This window comes from Gymnoscopelus braueri (genome assembly GCF_963280865.1).
Source record: "Gymnoscopelus braueri genome assembly, chromosome: 3".
Lineage (NCBI taxonomy): Eukaryota > Metazoa > Chordata > Actinopteri > Myctophiformes > Myctophidae > Gymnoscopelus > Gymnoscopelus braueri.
In genome coordinates this window covers 28,816,298-28,830,627 of record NC_137612.1, presented here as the reverse complement: position 1 = coordinate 28,830,627, position 14,330 = coordinate 28,816,298, and the positions used below count along the sequence as shown (strand labels likewise).

Sequence of the window (14,330 nt, the reverse complement as noted above, 5' to 3'; positions counted from 1 at the left end):
TTTCTTTCCAATATGGCTGCTGTGCATAGAGCCTATCGAGGGCGGGTCAGCTCCCATACCAGGTGGTGATGCAGCTTGTGCTGTCGATGGTGCTGCTATAGAACATCTTGAGGACTGGACCGCATCACTGACAACGTCTGTTGTGTTTCTTTTCTAGGTACGTACGGGCCAGACGAGGGCTGGTCCTCGGCTTACCCAGAATGCAGAGAGAGGAACCAATCGCCAATCAACATTGTGGACCAGGAGGCCAGAGTGTCCACAGAATATCAGGAGTTGACGCTGGAGGGCTTCGATACAGAATCCTCTAATAAGACATCGATGAAGAACACTGGCAAAACAGGTACAGTAGAGCCTAATTAATACGTTGTTGTATTCTTCAAAATATTCATTCATCATAGCATCCCATTGCTGTTGGACTGCACCTCCCTTGCTACATAAATCCTTATATATTTACAGTAATTTTAAGTTGAGAAATGAGGAGGTAAATTAATGTTAAAAAATGTCACCTAATATACCGTACTGTACCTTACTTTGGCTGACTTACAGGTCCCTTGGTATGTTACTATTACTTGGCCACTACTGTGGTTTTAATCACTGGGCTAGCTCTCGCTAATCAATATAATTTGTAATAATTAACATCCGCAGTCTGGGCACAGAAGCGCCGCAGAAAAACAGAATGTGAGTCATTATGTTCCATTTTGTGGCTATCTCTCTAATCGATCACCAAATGTTTCAGTGAACAGCACACTACACTGTGTTAGACTGCACATGTAGAATGCAAAGACAAACATGCTGTATTGTGGTAGTCTCACATAATCCTGTCTCATATTGGCAGGTGTCTGCATGCCACAATGTGCTGCACTACATCCTCACATGTGAACTGAACAAGACAGGTGCAATATGTAGCGAGCCATTTGTAATAAATTGTGCACAGACAGTTTTCATTCAGACATGATGCATCCATATTAGTAAAACTGACATGGCAGGTGTCCCTATCTGTAATATACGGTGCACGGCCATCTGCATTCAAGTCGCGCGACATCTCTCGGATTTTCCTTGTCAACCACAGGTATTTTTCACAATTTCAGCCTGTCACAAAGATGGATGATCCTCTCCCCTCTGTGTGCAAATGGAGTTGAAAGGCTTTGCAGAGCAACAGGCCACAGGTGGCTTATGTCACTATTGACAGCACTCAGAATGCAGCCAGCCACCCAATTAATGTAATACCAGAGTTGCGCTGCCCCGAGCTCAACCGCGTGTTTGCTGGAATTATGTTTTACATGCCATCATTTGTTCACTTTGTGGTTTCTCTAAAATTTTGCATGGAATGTCATTGGATTTCAGTACGTTATTTTTGTTTGAAATAAGATCATTCATGGATTTTTCATGGATCAAAATACGCTTGTCTTCCCAGTACTTTCACAGTGCCAACAGCCTCTCACATACAGTAAACACTGGACTATGTGGTAGATTAAATCACAAACATTTATTATTATTATTTATTCAGTCATTATGTGCATTAAAGAGGTTAAGTTGTGGCTGTAGAAACAGATGGTCATTGTCCTGGAGTACAATGGACGACGAGAATCTCCTTTATACTGAGTTGAATGGAATGAAAGTCTGGACATCATCTATAAAGTCTTAGCTACAGTATAATAAATAGCTTGTACAAATAACCATATAATTGATAGGATAGACTATAACAGTGAGCAATCAGTGCTATATGGGGAGGTTGGTGTGGGTGCATGGTTTCAATAGGAAGGATCTACTCTATCTACTCTAATATATAGTTCCGGTCCTTGATTATGATTGGCTGAGCCGCTTTCAAAGCCTGGTAAAATGCTCTATAAACCACATTACATCAGTATTACTGTTCCAAGCAAATTGTTTCAAAGTGTCAGATTTTATTGTGAATTTTGATTTACGAAAACAGTTCCTATTAACATTTTAGGCAAGATATTGCTCATGCAGTTGCTCAATATTTATTCATCAAATTGGCTAGTTTAAAAGTTTGTTTACAATTTTCAGGGCCTTTCATGCAGTTCTAGGGGAGTCCATCTGAATGTAAATGTTGCATAACAACTGTATTGTTTGTGCAGACAGTGATGGACTACTTTCCCGTATAAATTATTCTTGTATTGCAATTGGGATATGTCTGATTTTATAACCGTTTTATAAAAGAAAGAAGCCCAGAGGCTGTGGTTCACATTGATTTTAGAATAACTAAGGAGGTTTTAGGTACTCCGCTCCACATCGTGCCTAAAAACACCTCTTGGGGCGTATTACTTTAATATTTCACGTTTCAAAATGTACACAAGATTGGCACACGTTTATTTTTCGAAAACATTCTTTGGACCCCTTATTATGACCCCTTATTACGATCTCAAATATATTCTACCACATTTTGTTCTAGAAGAAAATATATTTTTGTCCATTTATGAAACATATAAATACATTTATTTATTTTCTGATTGGGCAGGAGTAGAGCTGGAAGTAATAATCCTCCACTTTTGTTCAATGCAGTTGTGCACCTCCTTCATGGTGGTCAGCTGACAGCCAATCAGCCACAGAGCAGTGTGGGCAATATGTTGCAGCTTGTCCTTGGCACAGGGGGACAGGACCGTAGAACCAGACTGTGATGGAGGATGTCGGCATGCTTTCAATTACTGATGAGTAAAAATCAGACCATGATGAGTTCATTCAGTTGCCATGGGAAGAACATAATTTGTAGGGCTTTCCTGATATAGACATGGGATGTTTCCCATTTATAAGGATGCTGGCGATTGGACCAAAGGACCTTGAACTACTCAGCTGAGTTAAGACTTGAGCGATGGAACTGGGGGAGATGAGCTGGTGGGTTCCTTTGGAAGCCATTCCTCATCTCAACCTTTTTGAGCGTGCTCAGCTCCCGATTGGTAGGAACATGCTCTTATGTAAGATCATCCAATTGTTAGGTGCACATGGACTCATCGTTCTTGGTAATGAAATCCACCTCGGTTCGGACATGAGTAGCCTGATGGATGAGTGGCCGAAGGTAAAATACAGCACAATGGATGAGGGGAGAGAATGCACCCCTGTGAGGCGCATATACTCACAATGAAATCATATAGAGACATATAGAGCCACTTGGAATGCCTTCCCTCTGCCAGGAAGCCGACTATAAGGTCACATATTGTGGGGGTGATGTTCAGCAGGGACAAGTTGCTGTAGAGCAGTTAAAAAAATAGCAAAAACAGGCGAAACCAACAAAAATCTATTAGAAACAGCTACCCAGTCTCAGTACACGTGGGAGCACATGGTCATACACAGAACAGTATTAAAATCCCACAAATGGGCTGTCACTGTTCTCTCTACTATTTTATCCTTAAAAAAGATCTATGAGATAATGCAAACATTAGTGTAACTAATGAGCGGACAAGGAGTATAGAGTTCTCAGTATTGGCTTGTTCTCTTCCATAGACACCTGTAGCTGTTGCTCTTACCTCCGTCTCATTACCAGGTCCCTGTGAATGAATAAAGATATGGGGAATGAGCAAACATCCTCTCCACATTCCAATCGTTATACTATGAGTGAGTACCGTGCTGCTGGGATGAAAAGGAATCCATTTGGATCAGTGCAGTTAGCTTAATCAGGCTAGGCAGCGACAGTGTGCGTCATCCCCTATGGGAATGGACCAGGGAGCCGACCTTCAAGGAGCTTGTATCGCCAGCACTGACTAACGCCTGGAGGAGCGAGATGAGAGGTAGCAAGAGAAAGACACATAGAAGTCGGGGGGGAGAGAGAGAGAGAGAGAGAGAGAGAGAGAGAGAGAGAGAGAGAGAGATGAGAGAGAGAGAGAGAGAGAGAGAGAGAGAGAGAGAGAGAGAGAGAGAGAGAGAGAGATAGGCAGGGACGGATTATGGCTTGTGCACATTGTGCACGTGCACAGGGGCCCTGGAGCCAAGGGGGCCCTGTACTGGCACTGCCACCTGAATCAACCTTTAGTCAGTCGGAGACCCCTCGGTCCATTTAATCTACTTCCACTAGGCAGATGTCAAAATAAAACTTGTGTTGTCTAATGACATTACACGTTTCCAATTGTGTAAAATAAAATACACTTTTATTTTGAAAGGCTCCCAGTTGTAGTAGGAAATCCGATTTATATTAAAGCCATTTGACAAGCAAAACAACAGACCTGGATTAAACGCAAGAATTTAGCTAAATTTACGATAAGAAAACCATGTGCTTGTGATTTACACAATGTAGACACTTTGGAAGTGCGTTCTCTCTTTCGACCACGGCTCCGTAGCAAGTGAGTCTAATAATCTCATCTGTCTTCAATTAAAACAAACTGTCTGCCATCATGTAGTTGTCTTAACGGATGGTATTGATTTTAAATGCTCAATATGCATATGGCTCTGTTGCACTTGAATGTAACGTGAAATGCTTGAAAATGTAGGCTATATTTTGTCATAGACAAGCCATTAAAATCCCAAATGCTGATTTGGGTACAGCACTAACTTTTGGGGAGAATGTGACTCGGCCCCAGACAGAAATAAATTCCAATGAATTTACCATTGATTTCTGTCTGGACCCGAGCTCCATTCTCAACAAAAGTTTGTCGACGTTACAATAACTAGTGTGGTGTATGCTACACATGTAAAGAACAAAACAGTGGCTACAATGGCAAGAATTTAACATGGCAAAAGGGATATAATTTGCATGCTGTATCTGTGTGTGCATTTGCGCTCTCGTGCCCATTTTCACTTTAATCCGTCCATGGAGATTGGGCTGCTGTTGTCGGTAGATTCTTCACATTTACACCTATACCATGCCATAGTCAAGTCTCACTGGTGGCTAGTAACATCATCCTAGCATCAGTTGTCAGAAAGATCATTGTGAAGTTACAAAACTTTACAACAATGCCATACACGTACATTTGTGGTGTTGTTATTCATTCTCCGTTATTCTTGCCACTGTAAGATCAAGACTGACTTTGGGCGCATTTCCCATCTGTTCACAAAATAAAAGTTTAATGTATATCGGTTTTGTTTGGCAGAAAAGTGAGAGGCGAGGCAGAAAAGTGCGCACACCTTGGAAACCTATCCCACCCTGCCGGCTGTGCCTTTTACACAGGCATTGATTCAGTTTTGTGACTAGAGCGGAACAACAATGCCCCCTCATTCCGTGTCCGTACCTTCAACACAGAACAGCGAGGCGGAATCTCCCACGAGGCTATGGTGGGCGTTCAAAGCGATAGGATGAGGAGGACCACCTGCATGAATAGGCAAGCCTCAGTTCAGCAGTAGTTTAGTGAGTATTGGGAAGCAGCAGAATGTGGGGAGTCAACTAAAAGTTCTAGCACAAACAACAGCTGCAGAGCACAATGGAAGGCACAGCCTCTGCTACATAATGCATGGCTCACAAGACAAATGTCCCTGCATTCTGACATGAATTACTGTATGTATCGATGCTCTGCTATTTATAGATGTCAGCTGAGGAATGGTCACCTGGTGGAGATGATGGGTACTGTGTGACAAGGGTTAGAGAGGAGTCTAACTCAATGTTTCTCCCCACCTTTACGGACTTTGACTATTTCTTTGCCTTTGCAACACTGCGTCGACATTTCACGGCTGGGAGAGGGAAACATGTTTATTATTTGAGTGTGTTTGTTTAATAATGGGAGAAGCTATAGGGGGTGTTGAGAGAGGTTATAGCTTCCCACAATCTTATAGAATAAACCTTTCAAGAAATTCATGAGGATTCGAGCCCTGGAAAACATTATTTACATCGATTGAGCAGGCTTTATTTCCATGCGAGCCCCATGTTTACACATTACATTCAGCCGACCAAGGTTTTTAGGGCTTAGCTCTTCTCTAAATGTGCCTCGTACGCTAATGTGAGCCATTAATGAAACTCCCAGGGCCTGACTCCCATTTGCAGCACTAGCGTAGAACTCCCAACCAATAATAGCCCCAAACAAATGTGGGGTAAAGCAGTTTTTATTATTCAACTCAACTCAACTATATTTATTATTTAATAGACCTTAACCACTGTTACAGTCTCAAAGGGTTTACAGACCCACATTTAACAAAGGAAACAAAATGGCACCCCCTGTCCTTAGACACTCAATCGGCCAAGGATGGGAAAAGAAAAGGAAGAGATCTCAGGAAGGATCACAAAAGAGGGGATGCCATTCCAGGTTGTGCAATAGCTGCTGAGTGGACAATATCTATAGTGCAAAATAAACAAAACAACAAAGCTATTACCGTAAATGTCCATGATTGCAAAGTTACAATAATTGTAATAAATTATACACAATATAATTTGTAGTATATTCATAATAAACAAAACACAATGCGGGTCAGTGAAGGATCAATGCCTAATTTTATACTTAGTTGTGCACCGTTTTCATGCACCGAAAATAATCAATCTACAAGCTCTATGACTTGAGTAGATCGGCTATTTTCAGTGAGCAATTGTATGTGCAAACTAGTATGACTCAGGCATAAGTTTCACAAGACAATTTCCATAAAATATGGTTCTGTTTGACACAGATTAGTTGAGGACACACGGCCAAGAGTGGAAGGGGAACCACAGGAGCATAGTAGCATAAAGTATGTGGGGTTGGTAAACTCCATGAGGCATTCACTGTAAAATATGGTGCTCCTGTCTGATGCAGATATTCTTCCCTCCTCACACTATAATGTCTAATAGAATGTCTACTGCAGTGGTTCTCAAAGTGTGGCCTGGGGACCTTCAGGGTCCAGCAAAATGAGTTAATATAGCATCAACATCAGTTTAACCACTTTAACATCGATTGAAAATAGCCAATCTACAAGCTCACAACAAGCTCACAACAAGCTCACAACAAGCTCACAACGTGTTGCGATGCAACGTGTTGCGATGCAACGCGTTGTGAGCTTGCAGATCTGCTATTTTGCAAGAAAACGTTCTGAAACATTTTGAATGTCTTTCAGACATTTTAACAACACAAATATTGTGTGAGGGGTTCCTGGCACAAAACATTTTCAGATGGGCGTCTGCAGGCAAATACATGTTAATTTGGGGCTCCCTGACATGAAAAAGCTGGAACCACCACCGGTCTACTGCAGTGCACATGTTTTAATGAGCGTCTACTGCTGGTCTACGAGCAATACCAACATACAGTATACTGTAGCTTTGTTAAAGGGAGGTCTATTAGCATGGTGGTATACCACATGTTTTTGATCTGCCAAATTATTGTGCCAATGTATGTACTGACCACCCCCCCCCCCCCCCCCCCCCCACTTTTAACATCTGTGCTCCGATCTCTGATGTTCTGAAAGGTTTATGCAGCCAGTCACTCCATGACATTTAGGTAATCTAGGTGAAATTTTCTATTCAATAGCAAGTGCAGGAAGATAGTAATTCTGCAGATTGTACCTGCCTCATTGACATTTCTGTGGTTCACAGTCAGTGACGTTAGGAACATTCTGGTTAGGTGCATTCCAAACTTTCCCCACTTTGTGAGTGACTGAAAGCCTTTATTTCTGGCATGAGTAGTAAATATAATAGTCTTATTTATCAGACTTACGTGCGGCCAATAAGTGCAAGTCAATTTGACGTGAGCTTAGACAATGATCAAATTGCACATCCGATTGGCATCTAAACCCACATATTCACTCAAAACTATATTTGTTGCTGTCGGGCAGAAACCTTGTATCGCCATGTTTCAACTTTTTATGTTTTTAAAGAGGTGGTGCCATGTTTTTGCACTTTTTCTGTTTTTCATGTGTCTATGAGGTTGATAGAACTTCATTAAGCCCCCCGGTGGTGTTTTTATGGTGTTTTATGTCTTCTCTGACTATTTGGAGTTTTTTCCTGGAGGCTGAAACCTTGAGGGTCAAATGTGCCAATAGAGAAACAGCGCTTTAGTGACATCACAAAGCCCACACCCTCCCCCTCATTATCATAACACAACAGGTGTGGGCATGAGGAGGAGGAGGGACTAGGACAGGTGGGTGGTGCTAAGGTGGTGGAGGAGGTGCTAAGGTGAGAACCAGGTATACTTAATGCACTGGTGGGTGTGTCTACATAAAAACAACATTTTAACACTTACTGTACACTTTTTTTTTGTTGAAAAAAATCCTTACATAATAATAATACCTTATGATCAGGTTTTAGGGTTGAAAAATATCATGGCACTCCATCTTTAAGTAAATTAATGCCCTACAGTACTTCATCATACAAATATGTCGCACAACAGTAGTGAAAATAGTAGGTCTACAAGCTCACAATGTGTCACGATGCGACGAGTTGTGAGATTGTAGATCGTCTATTTTCACTATGTTAAAATATTTTTTAAATAATAATAATGAAAAAAGGAAAGGTCCTGGACATACAAGGTTTCCAGGTTGTATGTATAGGTATTTCCAAATTGTTTACAATAATGGCGTTAACAAGTGACATAATTACAGTATAAGCAATTAAAATCATGCAATTAAAAACAATGTAACATATTTACAACGTGATAGATTAGATCATCTATTTAAAACGACCATTCTCACGCTGTGATTGATGATATATGAGCATAAATCACACGTCAACCCGGTTGTGATCATTTCTGTGGTTGTATCCTATATAAAAATTACCTAGTGGGTGGATGGATGGGTGGGTAGACGTCACAAACGTAACATGCGGACCTGCGAGGCGCACCGTTGCTCCGATCCGCACGAAACTTGGCACCAACACTGGTCAGGGGTCTGCCATCAGAATAGCCACACCAGGGACCACACCATTGCTCCGCCCCCTCTGTGATCTTATTGGCTGGGCTTTAAACAGCCATACTGTAACTCCAATTCCCAGCATGCTAAAGGCCCCAAACTTGGTGGGTGGTCCCACAGACTTCCAATTTCATGAAAAATTACCTGATTACCTAGAAACTTCACCCAGACACACTCTGAGGGGTGTGGAGTTCAATGGTGCAACCCGGAAGTGGATCTATTCATGTCGTAAACCCCTACCTCCCGAACACAAGGCCGCACAGGTATGTTAGTGGACCTGGGTGCTGAGCTGCTCGGCAGCAGTGTTATAGCAGTGTTTAACACTTCAAATGGCCATACTTCGGTGACCATTGCTGTTATCTGCGCAACATACAGTAGGACTAGGTTTAAAGGCCATGTAGTGGCCTGAAAATCTTGTCTTCTATAGTTTCTATGTTAGATTGATAAATGAGGGTCAATATGTTTACTTGAGTGGCAGCTGTCCAGTCAATAATATCGATTGGAAATCTTAACTCTGACTGGAATAACGTATACATTTTTCCAAGATTTAATGTTCACCTGTGTTCCTCGACAGGTTTTTTTTGTTGGGGTGTCAGGTGTTGCAAGAGGTGCAAGGTTTAAATGGAACAACCTCCTCACTGGAATCTTGTTATCCAGCATCGAGAGCAGAGCATTTTCATTCGCTTTGCCCTACCAACTTTCAAAAGCAAAATGTGACACATCCTATTAAATGTTAAATGTTTTAGAAGTTTTGTGCAAGGTACAGAAAAAGGCAAAAGTGTGAAAGCAATAATTTGCCAGCTGAGTGAACCAGTCTATTGTGGAAGAGTCATGTGGCATTTGAGAGAAGGTCCCCACCTTCCATCTCTGACCCCCCACGTAAAGTGGACCCAGTAAAAGATGTTAGGCACATTTAGTTTGATTCAGTTCTTTGACTTGGCCAAAGTCTTGTTGAGCTGACAAACCAGGTCACTTCATTTTGCTTGAGCGCTTCCTCTAAACGAGGACAGAAATCTCTGGTGAAGAATGAAATGGAAGCAGCCGTGAAATTCAATCAGAGCCAGAAATCTCTCTGACAATGGGAGCAGTTATTTAAGGTCGCTCTGGTTAATGGAACACGGGGGCCCTCTTAGAACCATTTGTGAACGTTCGAATTAGGGGCCCCTTAACTCTCACTATATTTCACCAAGAAGCGGTAGAATAACAAAGGACTCTGCAAGGACGATTTGCAACGGTTGAGGAGATAGATTTTTATAGACAAATTAGCCCCTCATTATAGACCTTGTCTTTGAGGCTGTCAGAAAGACAGAAAGTGTCTTGTGTAATATTCAGCACATCTCCCCCAAGACAAATCCAAAAATGTAAACCTACGATTAGATTTTGCATGTCCTCAAAACCTGTGTCCTTTCCCATTCCTTTTTTTATAAACATAATGATGTTTCATGCATGGGTGAATGCTACAAACACCATTTTCAACTCATCTTTGACATTTACATTCACAGTACTCAACAAATGAATACAATGTTTTCACCCTCTCACACTATTTAGTTGCCAAGATGTATTGTATGTGTTGAAGATGATGTTCAGTGATGTATACTGTAACCATTGACTCTGTACTGTACTATACACTGTCTGTCTGTCCCTTTCCAGTGGCCATAATGTTGAAGGATGATTACTTTGTGCGGGGAGCAGGCCTGCCAGGGAGGTTCAAGGCAGAGAAGGTGGAGTTTCACTGGGGTCCCAGTAACGGCTCCGAAGGTTCTGAACACAGCATCAATGGACGCAGATACCCAGTGGAGGTGAGTGGTTTGAACTGAACAAGTTCCACACACTGTTTCTCTGACACAGGGGGGAATGTGTCCCATGTCCGGTATTGGAGTTGTGGGTTACATATACAGTAGTTTATAAGTAAGCAATAATGCATGACACGGTCTCCTGATATTGGTAAATAACAGAGTCTGATGTTTTCCTGTAACGGGACACCATGCATCATTATCAGGCTTGTATGGTCACTTACCAAAAGAAAAAAAGACAGGCTGTGTTCGTATATTTTACTTTAATAATTGAGGGAAAACTACAAACAAGCTGTGTCGTAATAATCATTCTAGTCCCACAAACAGCTGCTACTGTGTGTTATTTGTCTCCGCCAGGCCGAAAGGCATGGCGATAGAGTATGTTTTACCCTCCGTCCGTCCGTCCGTCCGTCCGTCCATCCGTGTGTCCTGTCCGTGTGTTAGCAGCTAATCTCCGGCACCGTTGGCCCGGTCGCTGTGAAACTGTGCACACACACTCCCTGGATGCCAATTCAGAATCTCTGCCTCAAATTATTCACATGGGCCTGTTATAGCGCCACCTGGAGGCAGATTTGTGCAAAACCAATTTTTTTTATATTACTCCTACAGATTTTATCCAAACGTCATGCAAATCGGTACACAGTATCTCTATAGTCATGTGATCAACACGGATCTGTCCGATTTCCCATATTCCATCCTCATTGGCTAAGGGTCACTTCCAAAGTTTGCAGGATTGGTCCGTTTTGAACAAAATGCCTCAAATCATGAACGCAGCTTGCGATTTCCGTGAAATTTCACAAACCACCCTTTTTCACATTGGCTTGTTATAGCGCCACCAGCAGGTCTAATTTAGCAAAACAAATTTTTGGAACAAAATGCCTCAAATCATGAATGCAGTGTCCGATTGCCGTGAAAGGCCTAAGAATAAATGGCACCCTTTTCACATTGGCCTATTATAGCGCCACCAGGAGGCCATAATAACGTACCTGACCTGGCGGAGACCTGTGCTCCGAGGAGCACTTTTTCTAGTTACTGTTGTTATGGTTAGATGCAATTTAATATCATGACTATTGCAGAAACTATTATTGTCTGTGTCCATGGTGTAAATTGAATTAGACTTGATCTGCTGAACATACTTTTTTTTTTTTTAACATACTTTTAATTTGATTTGATGTTTGTTACTGGTTTGTTATTGGTTTGATACAGAATATTTGATCAATGGAGGACAAAATGAGTCTGTTTGATCAGATACCACATAGCCACAGATCCAGACGTAACCATTCTATTCTGGCTCATGATCTGTGTCGCATAAGGTTCCCTCATTCTACCAACTCTTTGTTGTTTCTCGCTAATGTATTGTCTGGGGGGGAAAGCATGAAGAAACTTTCTTCAAAGAGGAAAGAAAATGACACGAGGAGGAGATCTAAGGGGAGCAAGAATTTAAAGAAAGAGTTGAGACTTGTGGAGTTGTGAGGCCTGAACTTCATTGGGATATTAAGCAGAAATTGTTCCCCTTACTTTCATCCCCAAAGCAGCACGCCTAGAGACAAAGAAGAAGAAAAGAGAAAAAAAGTCACCAAGCTCGTCTACCCCGCCGTCAGCATGGAGGGAAAGCATTACCACTGTAATACTTATCCATTGCATGGCGGTGTCAGTTGCCGCAAAAGAAGAAAATGAATAAATATATAATATATATATTTGTTTTTTTCATGCTATTGTAAGCGACCTGCTCGAGATCAAGGTGGGATGCATGTAATGGAGTAATCATGCCATAAGCATTATCCCTGCATTTGGATAAGCGATAAATATTTGGTTTCCAATACAGGAGACCTGGGTTCGAATCCTGGGTGTTGCACTAAGAACACGTTGCAATGGTTTCGTAGAGTGAGCCATGGTGCGATGGTGTATGAATTAGACAATGTTGTGCTGGACAGTTCTTCATTCCAATAGAATGAACAAACACTACACCTCTGAAGGCTGGTTCTCACCCTTTAAGCTTGATTTATTTTTATGGGCATCTGGCACGCAGAGACACTCTTTTAGCGTCTAGTAATCAACCCTACACAGCAACTAGCCAAGTGTGTGTGTGTGTGTGTGTGTGTGTGTGTGTGTGTGTGTGTGTGTGTGTGTGTGTGTGTGTGTGTGTGTGTGTGTGTGTGTGTGTGTGTGTGTGTGTGTGTGTGTGCGGGAGGGATGGAGCAACAGAGTTTGTGTGCAGGTGTTTACTGTATGGATATGTGTGTGCGTGCGTGTGTTTGCGATGTTTGCGATGTGTGTGTGTGTGTGTGTGTGTGTGACATGTAAATGTCAGCCGTCCCTGTGTTTGGGCCCAGCCCAGAGACCAGCCTCTTTGCAGCCATCTGCCAATTAGATGAATATGTATCATTTGACATTTGGAGGATCAGCTTACTGACAGTTGAGCTTGATTTCATAATCTTTTCCTCCCCGTTGAACTGTGTGTCCTTTCCCAACGACTCCATAAAGTTATAGAGACTAGAGGACCAACTTGAGCACTATACATTGTGTTACTTTTGAGAATTAACACATCCAGCTAAACTCAAAACATTTCCCCCCCCCCAAAAAATAGGCTATTTTCACTATTTGTTGTATGATGAAGTACATAGGGCTTAAGCGGTTGACCACTAAAGGCAGGAAGCGTCCCTTAGGGAGTTGGGACTTGGCTCAGAGACACACTTTAAGCACTCTTCTGCTGATTGCTTGTTTAACCAACAATAATGCAACAGTCTAGACAAATTGATTACTTTTAACAAAACCCTGTTGTGGCTCAACCAGGTCAACCAGTGGGCGCCTGGGCGGACGTCCCACATAATTGTGATGTCCTTGGAACCTTCCTGTTTTCCCTCATTGTTCAGTCCGGTAAAAAGCGGCATGCTTTATTAGACTCAATAGAAGAACAGAGGTAAATAGGACAGGACTGCTTTCATTCTGTGTTGACTCATATATGCCCGCTGAATGGAGGGGTCCTGCCAGAAAGAGCCACAGCATGAACCATGAGACATGAGTGGATGTTTGATTGCTCTAGCCTGGTTCATGGTTCAACTGCCCTTGCCTGGCCTGTCAGCCCGGCACACTGGAGAATGTTAAGGCTGCTCGCCTGAGTCGCCTCTGAATGCTGTTAGTATGGAGAGAGACAGACAGACAGACAGACAGACAGACAGACAGAGGGGGGTGATGTGAAAGTGCATGGGAGGGGGTTAAAGGGTGGATAGAGAAATGTAGTCCTATATTGCACTGATCAGATCAATGGTCATAATTATCACACGATCATGACAGGCAATTCGTGTCAAAAAGCCATTTGATGATGTCATTAAGGAAGTGTGTGTGTGTGTGTGTGTGTGTGTGTGTGTGTGTGTGTGTGTGTGTGCGTGTGTGTGCGTGTGTGCGTGTGTGCGTGTGTGTGCGTGTGTGTGTGTGTGTGTGTGTGTGTCGTGTGTCGTGTGTGTGTGTGTGTGTGTGTGTGTGTGTGTGTGTGTGTGTGTGTGTGTGTGTGTGTGTGTGTGTGTGTGTGTGCTCTGTATGAGTGTGTGTTTCTCTGCACGTGGGTTCTGCATATGGGGAGTGGCGTAGCTCTCCCTTAAATGCCACCCAACCTTTTGAATGTCAAGGGCAAATTGCTCAAGTCTTGCAGCAACCTTTGTCCCAGTGAAAGTTAATAGAATTTTCATTTGATCATAGGAAAGATTACGTTACACTGTGATTAAAAAAAAATCGCTAAAAACATAACAGACTAATTGAAAGTAGGACCTACAGTAAAACCCCCGGTGAGAATGT

At 42.4% G+C, this 14,330-nt stretch overlaps 1 protein-coding gene across 4 annotated transcripts in view; it reads left to right on the top strand.

Moving 5' to 3' along the window:
* The window catches only part of LOC308083099 (receptor-type tyrosine-protein phosphatase gamma-like), a 387,100-nt gene that overhangs the window by 229,332 nt on the left and 143,438 nt on the right, over nucleotides 1-14,330 (top strand). For all 4 annotated transcript variants that reach the window (XM_080425241.1, XM_080425240.1, XM_080425239.1 and 1 more), the window contains exons 3-4: nucleotides 158-340; nucleotides 10,396-10,544. In XM_080425241.1, coding sequence (XP_080281367.1) covers nucleotides 158-340; nucleotides 10,396-10,544 — 332 coding nt within the window. The remainder of the gene's footprint in view (nucleotides 1-157; nucleotides 341-10,395; nucleotides 10,545-14,330) is intronic.